The sequence below is a fragment of the Mchenga conophoros genome, linkage group LG9 (assembly GCF_057382185.1).
Source record: "Mchenga conophoros isolate Kocher_MC1m ecotype Shallow Benthic linkage group LG9, M_conophoros_male_GT1.1, whole genome shotgun sequence".
NCBI classification, from domain to species: domain Eukaryota; kingdom Metazoa; phylum Chordata; class Actinopteri; order Cichliformes; family Cichlidae; genus Mchenga; species Mchenga conophoros.
This window is the reverse complement of record NC_140534.1, coordinates 32,161,969-32,182,748: the sequence shown is the minus strand read 5'-3', so window position 1 is coordinate 32,182,748 and position 20,780 is coordinate 32,161,969. Positions and strand designations below refer to the sequence as shown.

At 43.6% G+C, this 20,780-nt stretch overlaps 1 protein-coding gene across 3 annotated transcripts in view; it reads right to left on the bottom strand.

The window, feature by feature from the left end:
• rps6ka3b (ribosomal protein S6 kinase A3b) overlaps positions 1-20,780 on the bottom strand; it is a 66,377-nt gene that overhangs the window by 29,163 nt on the left and 16,434 nt on the right. The window contains exon 1 of one of the 3 annotated variants that reach the window (XM_085287587.1): positions 9,291-10,160. The exons of the other annotated variants lie outside the window; for them this stretch is intronic. Within the exon in view, the coding sequence (XP_085143713.1) occupies positions 9,291-9,332 (42 nt within the window). The 5' untranslated portion in view covers positions 9,333-10,160. Of the gene's footprint in view, positions 1-9,290; positions 10,161-20,780 lie in introns of those variants that run through there. 3 annotated transcript variants of the gene reach the window in all.

Here is a 20,780-nt window from a genome sequence, read left to right as displayed (position 1 = left end):
GCAGCTTTGTACGCTGAATATTTTTAATGCCTGTATTTGTGTTTAGCATACCTGTATGGCTCCTTTATCTGTGACACATAAAAAAAGTTCAGATGTCATTAATTATGGCTCCTTTCTGTCACTAAGTATCTGCCTCGAGGCCTCTACAGCTGCAGATCTTCCTGCTCCAGCTCTGTTAGCCGTAGTTTGCTGCACAACATCACAATCTAATGATTACAAGTGGAACATTTTTAGATAATTAAATGTTAAATAATGCTAAAAAGCATACGTATACAGAATTTAACTACACTTTCCTTAAAAAAACAAAACAAAACAAAACTGTGTAAATGCAGGAATAAAGGCCTGGAGGAAGAACTGAGAAGAATCAGTATGTTTGAGTAACATAACCTGGTGTTTAACACGTCAGTGCATGTTACCAAAAAAATGCTTTGATCCAGATGTGTGCTGAGAAATGTGACGAGATGAAGACCTTAACAGCTGTGAATATGTGGTGGAAAGACACCTCTATGAGACAAAGGATACTTCAGCAATTTATGCTCACGTGTACTAGAAGGACAACAGTGAAACAACCCAAAAAGCAACACCTGGTTTATTCTGTAGGACTGGTTTTTTGGGTAGGGTCAGTGTCACTACTGGTAGCATGAGGTGATAGCATGCAGAGGTAACACAGGTAGTCCAACTCTTCCAGGATGGCACATCACACATCCCACACTGAAGGTTTGGTGTGTCTCCCAGGACAGTCTCACTGCTGTGAGGGGTGGGCCTGACGTCGTCTAATGGGCCTTGTGTTCACTCCATGGCACCATTGGACCTGAGCACATGTGACACACGTGAAAGGGTCTGGAGAACGAATGGAGATCGTTATGCTGCCTGTAACATTGTTCACCATGAGTGGTCTGAAGATGGGTGAGTAATGATCCGGTGAGGCACATCCACAGAGGGCCGCACAGACTTCTACAGGCCAGGCATCGGCACTTTGGAGCCTCCTTGGATCCTCTGTCCCACTGGTCTGGTGCAGTGGGTCCTGGGTTCCTCCTGGTGCACAATAACGCTCCAGGAGGATGAAATTACAGCAAAGTGGACAAACCTAAATGTTTTCACTTTGAATTCAGCCCTCTGTAGGCTGATCGCTTTCATTTCCATCAAACAATGTGGCGTCCTTTCATTCCTAACACATTACCCAGTTCATATCAGTAGAGACTGATTTCATTCCAGTTGCGATCTGTGTATGACTGTATTAGGCTGTAAACCTACAGTATCTAGTGTCTTTATTGTGCTGATACAATAGCTCGTATTCAGCCAGCGCCAATATGCACATTTTCCTCATTTTCACAACTCTGTTCATTTGTGCACAGATTCAATCGGCACACCAGTGCTGAAGGTAAACAACAAGACGCAATGATGCAGGCTTCATGGCGATTCAAGTCAGAATTATAATAATCCAGATAAAATCAGGTGCAAATGCACAAAGTGCTCGTCGGTGGTCAGAATGCGACTTACAGGATCGAGAAGTAGAAGCGGCGCAGACAAACCTAAAGTGGAACAGCTGATGCAGACAGCACACCGATACAAGCACGTCCTTTTCTATGCAACAGTCACACACAAGCTGATGGACGCACTGAGGTCAACTCGGGGTATCTTGCCCTAGACTAGAAGAACTGAGACCCCGACCTTCAGGGTCGACTCACTCGGGCTCCTGAGCCACAGTCACCCCTGCTTTGAAAGGAGGGCGACGTGTGAAAAATATAGAAAGTATTCACATTTTAGGAGTTTTCTAAAGTTCTGTGTGTCACAAATATTACTGCTCAAACATATTTTAAAAATATCTTGTATTTAGTCGTGTGGTCCGCCTCTTGCTCATGCAACAACCACACTGTGACACAGACGTGCATGCATAAAGTCAGGAGCTGACGCAGAGGCGACAGTGACGCAAATCAAACATCCACAAAACCCACAGCCAACCCGGTTCAGCTCCAGCACAGACACAATGTGGACGCTTCCCACCAAACATCCTCCACCTGTCGCAAACACCCCGCCCCCACTCGCGCAGACACAATGTGCACAATGCGAGCGTCACCCCCTGAAAGGACGGGTGACATTTCTTCGATTACCTCCACCTGTTGTCACCTCTCAGGCCCGTGCGCTCGTTTCCGCACAGACAGAAACCAGTGAGGCAAAACTCAAAGCAGACTGGGCTGAAAGCTAAAGAGTACCTGCATCAATACTAACACTCTGTCAACAGGATGCATGAACTAATAAACGTGTAGCAGCAGCAGGAAGTTCGGATACACCAACCAAACACTATGTGCCCAGCACCAACAGCAGACATGAGCAGATGGAGCTAAATAGTCAGATACTTCTGTCCAAGGATGACTAAACAAAAACCGGTGCAATCTCTTTAGTGCTTCACTATAGTAGATTTGTCTTTTATATTGTAAATCTGTGTTACAAAAGCTTTAAAATAGTGGTGGAGCAAATGATGAGCACTCCTTTAAACTGCAGGTGATGCTGAAATGATCAGAGAGGCAATAACAATGTCTACATGTGCACTTTTCCCCTGGTCTCCACCCGCTTCAGGCTATAAGTTGTTGTGATGTATCCAACGCACTGATTTGAGCTTTAAACTTGGGAAAAATGTTCAGAAAGATCAGAAACTAAATAAATCGAGTCAAAAAATCACAGGCTGGGGAGAGAGGGGTGAATGATTGAGCCTGAACTTCTGAAGGTGAATAGCATCATGTCAGAAGTCTTTTAAGCCATTTTTAATCACAAAAATAAAAGTTTTCACCAGTGGTAGGCTAAATATATACATAAGCTCGTCTAACAATTGTAGCCTGTGTCAAAATAATGACTCACAAACACAAAACTCCCCGATGATCAGACCCAAGCGGCGGGAAGGAAGGAAAGCGGGGATGCAATGCACATTTGAAAGTTTCGGCTCTGTTTGTTTAAGAAATAACTGAATGAGGCTTTTGGACAATTTCACATGACTGATCACACGAACGATCAGCCAGACACATTTTTGTCACAGACGTGAAACTGGTTCAGTTTTCCCACGACACCGATACTCAAAGCTGATGACATTTAAAGAAATTGTGCTGAACAAAAACAGATTTTTGCTTTCGACGGCGCCACTTTGAGCAGCTTTGGTTGCAGTTTCTCAGCTCTGAAAATTTCACCTGCTTATTTACTTACTTAACAAGTTATGAAAAGATAAAAATTGCACATTTTTGATCAGCCTGTGCAGTTCAAGGGCCTGAAACTTCATTCATAATAGTATGAAGGTTGCACTGCTTCAAGGTTCAAGGTTCAAGGTTCTTTATTTGTCACATGCATAGTTATACAAGTATAACACACAGTGAAATGTAGCCTGACACGCTCCTCGACATGTGCAAAAATTGGGGGGGGTGTGTAGAGGAAGAACATCATATATATATATATACATACACACATATAGTATATACACTGGGTGAATGTGCAGTAGTAGCAGCAAGCAGGTGAATTCTGTACATTAATATGAATAGACATCTGACTATTTTACAGGATAGACAATATAAACATATTTAAAATTAAAGGAATTGAAATGTACATTGTGCCTTGGTTTAGTGTCTGGAAGAGAGTCCTGTCTCAGTCAATTATAGATGATGTGAGAGGGCAGGTGTGTGTGTTTAGGGCACGGATGGCTTGGGGATAGAAGCTCCTCTTGAGTCTCTCTGTCCTTGCCCGGAAGATGCGGAACCTTCTACCAGATTGCAGAAGTTGGAACAGTTTGTTGCCAGGATGGGACGGGTCCTTCAGTATCTGTGCTGCTCTGGTCCGGCATCTCCTGGTGTAGGTGTCCTGAAGCGGGGGGAGAGCAATCCTGCAGCAGCGTTCTGCTGTACGGATCACTCTCTGGAGAGCTTTTTGGTCCTTCACACAGCTGTTCCCAAACCACGATGTCATGTTCTGTGTGAGGATGCTCTCCACAGCGCCTGTGTAGAAAATCCTGAGGATCTTTGGAGAGACCCTGAACTTCCTCAGTTGTCGTAGGTGATACAGGCGCTGCCTAGCCTTTTTGGTCTGGACCTGAATGTGGGCAGCCCATGTCAGGTCTGAGGAGATGTGGACACCAAGATACTTGAAGGACTGCACCCTCTCCACTGGAGCTCCATTGATGATAATGGGCTTGTAGTCTCTGTGCTGACCCCTTCTGAAGTCCACCACCAGCTCCTTGGTCTTGCTGACGTTCAGCTGGAGGTGGTTGTCCTGGCACCACGATGCCAGATTCTTCACTTCATCCATGTAGGCCGCCTCATCGTTGTTGGAGATGGCACCCAACACCACTGTGTCGTCAGCAAACTTCACAATGGTGTTGGAACCATGGGTGACCACACAGTCTGAAGTGTAGAGGGAGTAGAGCAGTGGCGAGAGGACACATCCCTGAGGTGCTCCTGTGTTGATGGTGATGCTGTTGGAGAAGCACCTGCCCACCCTCACCACCTGAGTTCTGCCAGTGAGGAAGTCCAACACCCATGCACACAGACGGCTGTTAAGTCCCAGATCCCTCAGCTTTGTGAACAGTCTGCAGGGCACTATTGTGTTAAACGCTGAACTGTAATCAACAAACAGCATTCGCACATAGTTACCCTGTTTCTTGTCCACATGGCTGAGAGTGGTGTGTAGGACGTGGGCGATGGCATCCTCTGTGGATCCGATAAATCAAAGCTACTGCAGAGGAAATGAACCATTCTGATGGGGTCGGGGAAACATTTCCCAGCTTTAGCTGATTTAATGGGAAAAACTTCATATATGTCAACAATGTTTTACCTTAACTTCTATTAGTAGGTCCCCGTTTCTCAGTTTCACAAGCACGCGGGTTATTTTAGGCGCCTTTTGTCAACTTTTTATTTACATGCACTGCAGAGTTTGGCCTGGAAAAGGAGCTGGAAATCTTGGCTGTGTCTGAGTTTACTTTAACGGCGGATAGCGAGTGTCAGACAGCAAGAGGAAATGAGAGGAAACATTTCCAGCGTCACATGCATATCCCTTATTAACTGCGCTAATAAAAATAGATGCAAGTGGGACTCGAGTAATAATGCCAACCAGGCTGTTGTTATGTATTCCTTGTGTGTGTGTGTGTGTGTGTGTGTGTGTGTGTGTGTGTGTGTGTGTGTGTGTGTGTGTGTGTGTGTGTGTGTGTGTGTGTGTGTGTGTGAAGCTGCTTTAAATTCCTGTTGAACTAAAGCTTTTTCCACTGTTGCTCTCAGCGTGAGTAGCAGTGGGTAAAAGCATCAGCTAAACGCCTCAAATGTCAAAGTAGACGTATGTGTGTGTGTGTGTGTGTGTGTGTGTGTGTGTAAAGCCTCTCTCCATGGCAGCAGCTATCATGGATTGAGCGAGCGGGATTCCATTCCAGACAATCTGTGCCCTCTAAGCCCGTTACGCAATCAAATTAACAGGCCGGATGTCCACCGCGCACACACACATTTGGGATTTGTCAGGTTAGAGGCATCAAGTGCATTTCCGTCGGCCTTGCATCGAGTGACACACACGGACACACAGAGGCTCAGATCTGAGAGGCACCTGTCAAAGAGATCAAAGCGCGGGTTCAGCAGAAAAGCAGAAACGTTTAATGCAATCAAACGCTGCCTTTTAAAGCTCTGCCTGCGCGAGAGCTGAATATGAGACTTTATGAGCTTTGCAGTAAGTTTAGGGACGGCTGCACGAGGACAGCGACAGCCACCCGCAGGAGATCTGAAAGAAAAGAGCTCCACCTACAGAAACAGAAAACCCAGAGCAGGATGCCACGGTGTGGGACTCAGAGGGACAGCAGGACGCCACGGTGTGGGACTCAGAGGGACAGCAGGACGCCACGGTGTGGGACTCAGAGGGACAGCAGGACGACGCTTTCTATTAAAGTTTGAATCTGTGCGTTTAATCATGAAGCCAGTTTATTAACAGAGTTCAAGGACCAAAACATTAAAATGACTCTAACCTGTTGGGAGTGACCAACTGCAGATGATCTGCTGTCATGTAATGACTTGGACCATCAATGTTTTTCTGTTTAAAGGGGGCCTGTTATTCTATTGCATTAGAGTAGCTTTGCATGAATTAGAGCTCAAAATAATCCTTGTTTATCTTATACTTTGCAGAACTTCAGTCCATCCTATCCAACCTGTTCGTGTCTGAAGTAAACCTTTCTTCTGATTGGCTGTCCCTAGAAAAAAGAAGCTTTGACTGTCCTTACCATATAAGGACAGACACTCCCACTGAGGAGCCACAAGGGGAAAACCCATCTGAAGCACACACACACACTGACCTCATTATGAGCACTGATCACTGGAACAATAAAGTTCAAACCGAGCGTGTCAGAGGTCAGAGGAGATTGGGCGAGCTGCTTCGAGCTGACAGGAAGGTCTGACAGTAACTGAAATATCCACCCATTACAACCAAAGCGTGCAGAAGAGCGTCTCTGAACAGAGCACACATCCAACTTTGAAAAAGATGAGCTACAGCAGCAGAAGACCACATCAGGCCACTCCTGTCACCTAAGAACAGGAAACTGAGGTATCGGTGGTTCAGGCTGCTGCTGCTGGTGTAATGCGTCGGGATATTTTCTTGGCAGTAATGTTTAAACACCACAGCCCACCTGAGCACGTTACAAAGCTGAAATCACCTCAAACTGCTTTTGTGAACGTGAAGAATTCAGAAGAGCTCAGAATTCAACCCTTACTGTAAACTTGTAACCCTATGACGATGGTGTGCTGTACACAATATGAGCTTTACAGTATAATACTGTTATTTTAGTGTAATCTCCATAAATAACTCGGAATTTAACATTTAGAAATGAGCGATTAGAGCTTATAAACTTAAATTCTCTTGAATTTTTGCCTTTGCTAAAGAAAGAAATACTGTATTCCACTGTATCCAATGTACTTTTCATTTCACCAAGAATTTATCTTATTTTATGGTGGTAGTGTGGGTGAAAAGGGACAAATCTGAAAGCAGAAAGCAACAAGAGAAAAAAAAGAAACATAAATGCTTAATCTGCGAGACAAAAAAAAGAAAAAAGAAAAAGACAGGAGTAAGAAATGAGAGAGGGAGGGTAAAAGATGGAGGAGAGAGGCGGATATGATCTGCAGCAGAGGCCGAACTCTATAGTAGAGCGAGAGCATTAAGAATAGATGAGGAGGAGCTGAGGGAGGACATCATCATTAATTCAAGAGCTGGCAAGACAAGATCCTCAATCACGGCTCCGCACATCAGACGCGCTCGGGCTCAGATTTTCATTCTGTTGGTAACTGATCTACCGAGAAGCACGCGGAGAGAGAGGCGGCTGGGAGGACGTGATTCTGGAGGCTGAGATGATGTAGAGCACAGCAACTCTCCTCACGGGCTCATCAGTCACAATATCCTTTGTAAAGTGAAAGGTAATGAAAGAGAAAAGTCCACCACGCGTCCCGAGGTGCTGTTTTCACACGTGCACCACAGCCTTTCTAGACATTACTCATCAAAGACTCAGTGGTCACAATGTGCCGGTACAGGTGCCTGAAGTCACAGAAAACAGGTCGTCACACACATACAAGACTCAAATGGACAAACATCTTTCCACTGTTGATAGCGTTTAATGGCTTCTGGCGTTATAATGAGTTACATTTAAAAAAGTCCGGCCGGTCAGGCACTGGGTGTCTCTGTTTTGTTTTGGCTGTGGTAAGCTTTGTCCTGCAGGAGCTGATTGGAGGGTGATTATCTGGATAAGCGGAGCTCGTGCAAAAGCTCTGACCTTCCTGCAGCCTCCTGTCTCCGACAGGCCCTGCGACTTCCTCCTGTCCTCCACGCACGCCGTCAGCCGCGCAAACAGCCGATAAATGCGCACTCTTTTAACTTAATTATGTTTTTGTAAATACATCGCTGTTTCCTACGCTGCCAGCGCACGTCGTCTTCAGTCATTGTCACAAGTTTTCCGTGTTTTTTCCTTCTGTCATCTCCTCTTAAAAACACGGGGACGAAACACTAAAACTAAACTTAAAAAACAAAAAACAAACAAAAAATGTAAAAATTTAGAAGAAAGAAAAGTTTTCAACTGTGGTATGACTGACTATCTGACACATATTGATCCATTTGCCTATAAATTCTGACCGCTCGCTAAACAAAAATCAATCAGACGAAACCCTAATTAACAAAGCTCGTCAACACGGGGCGAGAGACACTGAGTGACAGTGGGATGGACGCAGAGAGAGAGATGTGGACAAAGGAAGGGGGACAGCTCGCAGACAGAAAACTTTGTCGCCATGCCAACCATGTTACCATGGTGATATGTCCATACGACACACACACACCTCGCTGTGATCTGTTGGACAGCAGACCCACTGTCTGTGCACTCGTCCGTCCTCCTTTCATTCGGTCGCTCTCCCCTCTCATTAGAGGAAATCAAAGCGCTTCATCTGATGCCAACAAACACACACACACACACACACACACTGCAGTACAGCAAACACTGGTGAATTACTTTTTCCTTCCATGTGAGAGCCTCATCGCTCACATAAATCCTGCAGTCAGAGATAAATACTCATCAATAATCAATCAAAGCAGCCGGCAAGTGTTACGACTCAGTTTCAGCTGTTCGGCTCACATCCATCTACGTCTGGTCGCTAATTACACACCACTAAATCGCTCATTGTTGGTGCGGCCGGCCGCACAGTCCAGCATTGTTCAGGCTCTGAGGCTGACATATTCAGCCAACAGAGGAAAACCTAAAGAGCATCACAAAAGCTTAGCATTGTGTTACTGACCCGCTGGGGTTTGCATTCACCCGTTCACTTTTATTTTATGCGCTTTAAGCTGCAGCCTCGAGGAGCCGGGATCAAACGGCGGATCTCCACCTCCTGAGCCACATCTGCCGAGAGCACATCGCTCATGTCTGAATAACTTTACTCGAACTTTAAGTCAAAATATGCAGAGTTAAGATGAGTCATGAAAGGAAACGGCAGAAATAGCTGACGCTTCGTTACAGCGAGAATATGTTTTTCTGCTGTCAAAGCAAAGCTGCACGTTTGCTCACAACCCCGCACTAAACCTGACACACACACACACACACACACACACACACACACACACACACACACACACACACACACACACACACACACACAGAGACTTCAAAAGCAATGCAAACACACCGAGACTACGAGGACACCAAAGACACGGTGAATCACGAGAAATGTAACAAACGCAGACAGCCAGCTAACGACAATCTGTACCAACAGTCTGTGTGTCTGCATGGTGTATGTGTGTGTGTGTGTGTGTACCTGGTACTGCCTGCTTCTAACGTTAAATAAAAGTGTCTTCATCCCGCTTGTCTCCTGTCACCACGCTGCCGCTCAAACTCACTAACTGGACAAACTTGTTACAGCACACAGCACTGATGGACACACACACACACTCCCTCTCTCTCTCACACACACACACAGACAGAGGAAGGCCCTCCAGCTGTTCGTCCTGGTGATTAAAGCATGTCCTGTCATTGTTTCCCTGGTAACATCTGCACAGGAAGGCACACATCTGTCCTTGGAGCACCCCACCCCAACAAACTTTACATCAGCGCCCTCAGAGTCTGCGTCTGTCTGCAGCGTCATGTGATAAATACTGTTTGTATTACAGTGTGATTTCCCACAGGTCACTGAACGCATCGTCTGAATACATCTAAAATGATGAAGCTGGAAACCTCTGCAGAGTCCAAAATATTAGAAAGGAAAGGAGGGAAGGAAACAGAGGAAAGGAGGGCAAATGACAGGAGAGGCCAGGAGGACAAGAACAGGAATAAAAGAGGAAGTGAGGAAAGGAAACAGACCAGAGCCAAGGATATAAGAAAAGGAAATAGAAGAGATTAAGAAAAGACAAAGAAAAAATGAAATAAAAGACGAGACAGGAGAGAAATTAAAAAGGAAAGAGGAGAGGAAATGAGAAATGATGAGGTGAAATTAACGAGGAGATAAAAAAGGAAAGTACCTATAAAGGTGAAGAGGACAAAGGAACGATAAAGAGATGATGAAACAAGAAAAACTGACTGGAAAGGAGCAGTAAGAAAAGGAAGCAAGGAAAGGACATGACAGAAGAGAGGACACGAGGAAAGGAGATAAGAGAGAAAGGACAAGCAGAAGAGGAGTTTGTTTAAAATAAAACATAACAAGGAAAGGAAAGAAAAGCAGACGGCATTTGTGATTCTGAGAGCAGGAAGTGTGTGACATGAAATTCCACAGGAAGAGGATGATGATGATGAAGGCTCAGAGGGGGAGGAAGAGGAGGAGGCGGGTAGCTTTGAGTCTCTGTGTCAAATTCCAGCTAGGGTCAGTCAGACATCTGAGAGCATCTTCCTCTCGTCCACCTCCTCCTCTCCTCCTCAGTAATATTAATAAAACAATAAATGAATAAAAACAACCTCCTCTTCCTCGCTCATCATCCAAATCCCCCTCAGATATTTCCGCATGAGCCACAGAGACCTTTTTTACGTGGTTAAATGATCACAGATGGGAGGTTTTTTAGCTTTTGTCTTAAAAAATATTTGTTTTTTACTTATTTTAGTCGATATTTTGCTTAAACATTGTCACTAATATTAGCTTTGTTTTACATCCAAAGCACGAGTGAAATATAATAAATATACAACATTATGAGCTGTTTCCACGAGTGAGAATCCCAACACTGCTCGTTGTACGACGTTATAACCTGAGGTTTTCTGGGTGAAATTACCTCTCACAGATAAAGCGTCTAATCAGGAACCTGCAGACTGAACAATAACTGGCTGCAGGCCCTTTCATCACTGCGTGTGCTGCGTCGCCACTCATCACCGACAACAACAACAACAACAACAGGAAGCTGATTTTAAATTAAAGAAAGCAATCAGCACGCAGACTTATCGGCCCGTCATCGCGGCAATCTGCTGTCCTATTTTTGTGTCCACTGAATTTCTAAAGGAAGAAAATGAAAAACAATCAAGCAAAACGAAAACTGTTTCCTGAAGGAAACGATGCTCGGGGCGGATTCTGCTTCACAATAACTGTGAAATTAAACTTACACGTTTCTAATGTGTTTCATTTGCTACTTTGAAGAACCCGTCCATAAAAACAACCAGCAATCAGACACAGGTGTGGCAGTGTTCAGGGGGGAGGAGCTAAAACAGCACCACCCCTCAGTGTGAGACAAAGGAGGATTACTTTGAACTGCAGCTCGTGCTAAGCTTCTGTAATAGTCCAGGAATAAAAACATCACTTTGCATGTTTTTAAGTCAGGACGAACATTTTTTCCTGAGAGACTAACAAATGAATCAAAACAATAACTGATAGTTTAACAGGTAATGATCGACCCTACAGGCTGTTTTCCTCACTTATAAAATAAATAGCAAGGTCAAAGCATGTAGAGTCATTGATACACTGCTAGGTTGACAGAGAGTGAAGGTCAAAGGTCACAAGGCCAGGTTTTGTGTGTGTGTGCGCGTGTGTGTGTGGTTTGTTTGAGTGTGATAAATCTGTTCCTGGAGAGAGCGAGTAACCACTGCGCTCAGGAAAAGCGGCGCCGCGTTGCACAGATTACATCACCACCCTGTGACCTCACAATGGCTAGACCCACAATGCCTCGTTCACAAAACACACACACACACACACACACACAGACACACACGCACACACACACGAGTGACCCTGCCTATTACCACAAAGGAATTCACAGAGTGATCCCGACAGAAACTAAACAGAGAGAAAAAGCTTCCCCTCTTCTTCCTTATTATCCACCTCTTCACTTTAATACACACACACACACACACACACACACACACACACACACACACACACGTTTCCTCCCTCGCTTTATAACTCTTCCTATCAATCAATATCTCCTCTCTCTCTCGCGCTTTCTGTATCCATCAATATCCACTTTAGCCAGCGTGGGAGGGGCAGAGGTTTCCATTTTAGGTGTTCAGACCCGCAACACACACACACACACACACACACACACTTCCTGCCTCCCTCCCAAATGCATGCACACTCACAGTGATGACCACAGATGAGAACAAATAGCCTCTAAGTGCTGAACCCAAACACATAAATAGATTTCAGAGAAGAAGAACAAACAGTCCCAAATCTGAGGACAACTTTCCAGTCTAGACAATACACACACACACACAGACACAGAGACACACACATACACACTCAAAAACACAGTGTCTGTTGTTTTTGTTGCAGGTCTGAAGGTTGTGACCGTCTAAATTGTAATTGGATGAGCTGTTTCCAAAGAATGTTGTCTCATACACACAACACATGGACACACAAACACCTGAGCGCCCTCAGTAAAATGCCTTGTGTGTGTGTGTGTGTGTGTGTGTGGGCGTTTAAAAGACGCCAGAGAAAGTCAGTCCAGATGGCCAGAGAAGATTAAACACCATCTGCCATGAGCGCTTCGTACACAGTCAACACACACACACACACACACACACACACACACACACACACACACACACACACACCACTGAGGATGATTTATAGAATCTGAAACATGACTTCTCTAATAAGGAGATTCATCACATTTTTTACACTTGTGGTAAAGACCTCGTTCTCAGGGAATAATGAATAATTCACTCCTCCTCCGGCGATCCGTCAGGAGAAACGGGTCGGAAAGAGGAAATAAAGCTCCACATGTTATGTCGGGATTCGTTAGCTGCAGCACCTGAGCATTCAGCGGCAACTTCAGACCGCATTAACCTGCACGTAACAATGCAGAGACTGTACACAAAAGATGGCAGATGAACGTCTGCCATTGTGTTGTTTGGAAGCTGTCCTTTTTGGTTACCATGACGACCGAGCTGATTTATTTCTAAGTGTCTCTGATGATGAAGTAGTGACACGAACGACGCCACAGAAGCCTTCTTGATTTCATAATGAACCTCTTTCACAGCAGCTGTACACGCTTATTTTAACCATTTTTACATGTAAAACCGCCGCTCAGAAAGACCATCAGACTTCCTGTCAGTGGCTACAATGACGCTTCACAGTCCACAGCTCGTCATGTCGGTTACCTGCGTAACCAATGTTGCCTCATTTCTGGACAGTAACAGGGAAGGTGACCTAAAAATAACGTGTGTTTTGACATTAATTTATGCAAATCTCTTCTATAAAACTATGACTATGAGCAGGCAGTTTACTAGAAGCCTACCTGATTTCTTGCTTTTGATGTGATTCATGCCAACCAGAAAACCAGCACTTCCTCCAGATGTTCATCTCATCCTCGCCCACTGAGCTGAAGTTGAAAAGACGACTCAGACGTGCTCAAACACCCTCGTCTGCAGCTCAGGCAGATTCTTAATGACTTTTAAGGCTTCAAACTAGAACCAGACACATACAGCTCATACCATAATATCCTCTCTATTCACTTAGATTTCATCTTTCTTTTCCCAAAACATTACAACTGAGAAATAGACACTTGTCTTCCGTTCGAAACAGTGTCGTCACAGCAGCTGTGACTCCTGTTTACAAAGCTGTCTGCAGCACATGTAGCAGAGCAGCAACACAGCTGCTGCACATTTAAATAATGACCTCATCATCTAGCCTTCACAGATTTCCCATTCATGCAAGTGCATATAAAAGCCTGTGATTTCCTACAGTGTTGTGGCATTATAACGACCTCAAATATAGGGATCAATAGTGTAGTGGTTTAGACATTAACCTAATAAAATTACACCTCCATCCAGCTCCATCCTGTCTACTCTCCTGTACGGTGCAGAAAAGTTGGAAAGGCTGGTTATCGAGAGAACAGACTGAGTAACCAACGAGTCGGACAGACACCCCTCTGAGATTCCAGACAGCTTTGCACTCTTGGCCACCGGCCACTGGCTTTGAAACCCCTTAAGACACCATAATCCATCAATATGCACCGTGCACTGCAACCCGACGGTGTAAGAGAAATGGGAAAGCAAGGTGCAAGAGCTGATGGAGGGAAACATTCAAGACAGGCAGGAGGTGGGGAGCAAAGCTCAGTTACTCATTTATTACAAATCAATTAAATAACATACAAGTAGGGCTGGGCGATATGGCTTAAAATCCATATCGCGGTATAATTTGAAGCATGTGCGGTAACGATATATATCACGATATATTCTTTTCTTCTGTATAACGTATTTTACACACTATAAGGCACACTTAAAATCCTTTAATTTTCTCAAAAATCAACAGTGTGCCTTATGTATGAATTCTGGTTGTGCTTACTGACCTCGAACCGATTTTATGTGGTACACAGCGCACAGAAATCTGTCAAAAAAAATTTAATATGACTTTGGTAAGCTATGAAGCCGGAGCATTATGGCTGCCATAGTCAGGAGCCTTGCAGAGTAATCTGGGTCCAAAACTCCGTCTTCTTCAGGTCCCAAAGTCAAACGAACACTGAGAGTTAAAAACTGTCTAAATTCTTTCATTTTTAATAAAATGATCAGCGTTGCTGCTTTACATCCAGGCATCCATGAAAACAGAATTTATTAAATTCAACAGAGTTAGAAGCTAGCAGGAAGTTAGCTCGCTAGTTTCCACCTAAACATGCCATAGCATGTTCTGACTGAGAGATCAATTAAAAAAATTAAAACGTACTGCTTTGCTATCACTTCCAACATAAAGGAAGACAGTAAACTAAACAGCAGTGACGTTTGTAGGGTTACTGTAGTTAAGCTAGCTGGTATATAATGATGTGCTACGTGATCGCTAGCAAAACAGCTACGTTAGCATAACATTAGCACAGTGAAGCTGAAGGATGAATGCTAACTTTTTTCCACTCGAGAAAAGTTAACGTGAGGGTTTCTGGTGGTCAGGGACAAATGCAATCACATGGCAGGATGCTATAAACAGACCAAACTTCAGTCAGGAGAACAACTGAGATAATCCATCCACAATACCAGGTTAGTTATTAATATACTGCAACAACATGGGAATAGAGCAGCTGCGAGAGAATTCAGCATTAATGAATCAATGGTAGGGAAGTGGAGGGAGCGCAGTAATTTGCAGATGATATTGTTTGCAGCCGCTGCAATGCTTTCGACCAAAACAGGCGCAGCTTGATGACACCATCAACATGCGTTATTGCGATAGAGCGGTATAGTCAAAATCTCTACAGTTGGCCAAATTTATACCGTTTCTACCGCCCACCCCTACATACAAGAATCGCCTTTTTCGATCAAATTCTCCAAAGTGTGTTTGATAATCTCGATACTGGCCAAATTAATTGTAGCTCAGCTCCGAAAATGACTTCTGGTCATGCAGTAACCTAAACAGCCAAAAACAAGGAGCAAAATCGTGATGAATGTTGAGCAGCGCGTGCACCTGACTGACCTGTAAAACCTGTGAAACCTGTAAAAACATCACTGCTCCCCAATGAACAGCATCATGATCAAGCAATCATTCATTTAATCAGCAACAAGGTGTTTCTACCGGTAACTGTTCGCAGATACCGGACATATTTTATTTTGCCACCCATACAAACACCAGGACAAACATCCACAGACATCACTCTACACATCCACAGGGGGGCGCTGTTTAAGGCCATTCAGCTTTCCCATAGATCCTACAAATCTGCAAGCTACTTTGAAACCCACCTCTGGACTCTTCTCATTAACCCTCTGAAACGAATCACACATTAGCTTTCACTGGCTGTTCTCTCTGGGACGCACGTGCTCACTAAACACTACCAATCGCTCGGTTAATCAATAACAGGACGCTGTTCTGGGAAACTGATGGGCTGATTTTCCCTGAACGTATTAATCCTGTTATAATAGCCTGAGTCATAAAAGCTTTCAAACTGTTTTCAGCAGCTTCATGAGAGTATCCTTTTGCTATCACTTCCTGTTCTTTGTGCTCATCTTCATCCCTGTTTTGGGAATTTTATGTCACAGTTTGGTCATTTTGCATCTCATGGTCACTTAATGCTTTTTGTGGTCATTATTTCTATCATATTAGGCACTCATTTAGACTTAGGATATTTTGTTTTACATTTTTCACAATAATTATTATTGTTATTATAGTTATTTTCAACCACTTTGCTGTCAAGTTACATCTTATGTTACTCATTTTGCATCTTTCTAATAATCAGCTCCTCTTTTCTTTATGGCTGGTTTTCATCTCTTTATTTTAGCATTTCTTTGGAGTTTGCTTTGTGTCACTTTTACGTTAAATCGCACCTCTCTGCAGATGTTTTGTTTTTAAAAGTGGGCCACAGGAAGGAGAAGGTGCTATCATAAGTTTGGCATTGCCTCAATCGATTCTCAGAGGATGACGGAACAAATCTCAGCTCTGCAAGAGCACACCTGCGAATTTATGAAATATTTAAGAAGTCCCATTTAAACCATTTAGAGCGACGCAGTCAGCCAGAGAAATCTGCTGGGAGAGCAAAACCGAGCGAGGCACAAAACCCGCGGCGCAGCAGGTCACACAAACTAAGAAGCTGGTGCACGTGTGTGTTCAACATGGTGCTCCCACAGCGAACAAGTGACCTCATCCTGATGAGACATGATACTGTGTCTGACACACACACACACACACACACACACACACACACACACACACACACACACACACACACACACACAGCTGAACAGCAGCGGCAGATGGCAGCAGATGTTAGTTGGCCCCTCAGAGAGCAACGATGTTCCTTCTGCTGTCTGGAAACTCTTTTCTGCCTCACTGGGGGCCTTAGCGAGTGTGTGTGTGTGTGTGTGTGTGTGTGTGTGTGTGTGTGTGTGTGTGTGTGTGTGTGTGTGTGTGTGTGTGCATGGATTCTTACTATCTTGATGGGGACCAAAATCTGACATTTACTATACTGGTGGGGACCAACAGCCCTCATGGGAACCAAAGTCCAGGTCCCCATGGGGGACTCAAAATGTTATAGTTAGGTTTAGGGTTAGCCATTCATTTTTCATCATCATCATCATCATCATCATCATCATCATCATCATCATCATCATCATCATCATCGTTTATTTATATAGCACTTTAAAAACACGCAAGGCTGACCAAAGTGCTGAACAATAGAAACATAATAGATACCATAAGAATAATAAATACGATAAAATAATAAACATAGTGAAAAACAATAAAATACAAGTCAGTCAACCACTGAGTCAAAAGCCAGTGAATAAAAATGTGTTTTCAATCTGGATTTAAAAACCAGCACTGATGTCGATCGTCTAATGGACCATTTTTGATGGTTAGAGTAAGCAGCTGAGGAAAGCATTATGTCAATGGGATGTCCCCACAAAGATAGCAAACCAGGCGTGTGTGTGTGCTACTGACTCAACAATGATGTCAGTGTGTCAACTGAATGTGTGTTTCTTGCAGTCACACCTGAGCTCATGATAGTGTGTGTATGTGTTATCGACTCAATGGATGCAACAGCGCTGTGATGGAGGTGTTTCAGGATCTGAGCGAGTGTGTGCGTGAATGAGAGCTGAGGTGTGTGTGTGTGTGTGTGTGTGTGTGTGTGTGTGTGTGTGTGTGTGTGTGTGTGTGTGTGTGTGTGTGTTTTCAGTGCTTTTTTATCGGCTCTTACTGGCTCACAGGGGTAGTTGGGCGGTTGTCTGCACATGTGAGTGCACATATAAGCCAATCCAATGAGTCTCTGTCACTTTAGATAACAAACCACAGCAGTTCCTCTCATTTCCTGCCAAACGATAAACAAAAATATCTGCTATATTTGAGGAAATGAAATCCTACTTTGCAAAGCTGCTGGTGAATTTCCTTTTGGCTCGTGGTCAAACATCAGTGACTGCTGTTGGCACCACGGGTCGACCCATTAATGGACATAGCAAGCACAACTTAAAGAGTTTAAAAAAAAGCAGAAGCATGTTTTAAGTGATTCTGCATGTGAGGTTTTTACGTCTCTGAAATGTTTGAAATTAAATTCAGTGCTCCCTGCCCACTCTTCACGATAGCCTCGAGGCTTTTCAGGAGTTCAGGATGGAAATTATAAAGCAAGCTTTGGAAGTTAGCTGACTCACGAAGATTCACCAAGTCTCAGCAAAGATCTGCACCAAAGCGTCTCCTGACATGTTGTGATGAAATCTGACCACAGTGACACAAACACACTTCCTGTGTGTTTAACTTCAACTATTTTGCTGTTGTTGGATTATTTTGTGCTTCGCAGGCGTTTAATCATTTATGAACAGATATCTTTCTAATAATTTTGCCTCTCTTATAGTTGCTTAATATCGTTTGTGTCACATGTTAGTCATCTCTGAGCTCTTTCTGTTCATGTTGACTCCATGGTTGCTTCCCATCGTTTTGTTTCATATTTTGATTGTTTGTGTCTCTCTGTGGTCCTTTGACTGTTTCTCGTGATCACTGAGATCTCTTTCTAATCACTTTGCTCCTCTTTATAGTTGCTCAATATTGTTTTGTGACTGTTTTGGGCCATTGTTTTGTCATTTTGGTGTTTTTATGATCACTGAGCTCTCTTTTTATTCATTTTGCATGTCTTCATGGTTGCTGTCCATGACTTTGGGACTGTTTTGGCCTCTCTGTAGTATACCTCCATGGTTGTTGCGCTCCCTTCCTGATCATTTTCTTCTTTTTGTCCTTTTCTGTCACATTTTGGCCATGCTAGGTCAGGCTTTGGTCATTTTGGTCTTTATATGATCACTGAGGTTGCTTTTTAATCATTCTGAAATCCTCTTTTTGGCTGTTTTCTATCGTTTTGTATTCGTTTTGTATAATTTCTCACATTTTGCATCTTGTATTTTCTGCATTTTTGCTTCTTTTGGTTCCCCCTGCCATTATTTTTGTCCCATATCAAAGTTTTAGTTTCAGTTTTAGTTGTTTTATTAGTAAGTTCTCTTTTTAAACTTTAGGTTTCAGGGTTTTTTATTTCCTACAATCAGCCTGGCTCATGTAGTGTCTCAGTTACACGCACACCCTGTTTCATCCTCTATTTGGACGACCGGTGAATAAAATTGACAGAACGTCATGTTTTATTCAGTAAGACCTGATACCAGTGACTGAGGCCATTAACTGACCAAAGTGCTTATTGAGGTGATAAACCAAGTGAGAAGTGTGGTCATTTCTCCCAGACTTACTCACAGCTCGGTCTGAAGCTCTGTGGTCTGACCGTTGCAGAACTTGTTTGCTTTGCCGTCCCTTGTCTCAGTGAAGGTCCTCACATGTGTAGCGGTCGGTGAATTTGTGTCATTTGCACACTCTAAGACTTTGAGCAACGTGACACAGAGAGAAAGCTGCCTCATTACCCCGATTTAACCTGACACACACTCTCACACACTCGCTTCACATTGACTGGAACAGTCTAAGTCACTCATTAACAGTTATGTAATATATTCACGCTCACACACACAGACCTGCAGACACACACTCACACAATGTGACGCTGGTGATGTTTTCACATCCAGCTTCTTGCTGCAGAGCTCGTGTGTGTCTTTGTGTGAGTGCTGCCGACTCTGTGCAGTGAGGTAATGAGTGCTCAGCTCCTACCAGAGAGTCGATCCATAAGCCATCTCCTCTGCATTTAAAAAATCAATACGTGCAGCTGCCCTCCCTGCTGCTGCTCAAACACTCGCAGACAGGTCCGTGAGCTCAGTGCAGGACACACGGCTCCTGAAACGTCTGAGGAGCCAGTTCTGCTTTTGTAGCTTATGAGAACCAGCCCACATTTCATAAAACAGCCACAACATTTAATCCTTTGAATTATGTTTCTGCACCTGTGCTTATTTTTGTTTACAGGGCACTGCTCGTTTTTCCCCACCAGTCCCATATCTGCTGATTTGCTTCTGCGTGCATGAAGTGAAGGCTCACCAACATTTAAAGGTGCAAAAAGCCATTCAGAGGCTCGAGGACTCACACAAGACAGCAGTCACTGAAAAACAGGACACAGAAACTTTCTTTGGGATGGTTCTTCATTATTTTGCACTAATTCAGCGATGTTGTGATTCTCTTTGAGGTCTGTTTGTGATCTTTTGTGTCTGCTGACAAATGCTTTGCATCATTTTCTGCTACTTTGCATGTATTTTGCAAATGTTTTACACCTATTAGGGGTGATTTTCCTTCTTCCTGTGAGTATTTTATGCATTTTTCTGGTGATTTTCCATCAATTTCCACTCTTGAGGTCATTTTTGTGTCTTTTTGATTACTTTGTTTCACTTTTTTATTATTTGGTTGCTGCTTTTTCCTCATTTCGTACCAATTTCAGGTTGTTTCTTTTGCTTGTTTTGCACATTTCTTTGCTTTCCAACATTGCTTTCATTTCCAATAATTTTAGGTTTTCAATCATTTTACACCCATCAGTGTTCTAATTGTCTCAATGTTGCACACTTCTGTGATACCCAGCGTCTCTCTCTGCAGTAATTTTGCATTTCTATTGGTTTTGTGTCTCTTCTAGACTCAGTTGTACTTCATTGTGGTCGTTTCGTATCTTAGAACTGAGCTCGGATCCCTCAGGTCCACTAGGCCTGTTTAGTAATCCGTGCATGACCACATGCATTTCAAAATACCCTGTATTTACAGTGATTTTCTCCAAAACAGGGTCAAATGAAAGTCAGCATGTGTGAGTAGAGGATAAAAGTGGGCCACAGGAAGAAGAAGGTGGAATCGCCTGAAGAGAAAATATCATCTAATCCCAAAACAACTCCTGAAATGTGAAGAGCATCACAAATAAATGATGATAACGATCAGTGCCAAGGATGTGAGGGAGGATTTTTTCTTCCTGCTTTGAGATGACTCATGATTTTAATAGTGAGCTACATTCTGCTTCACTTTCATACCAGCAATTAT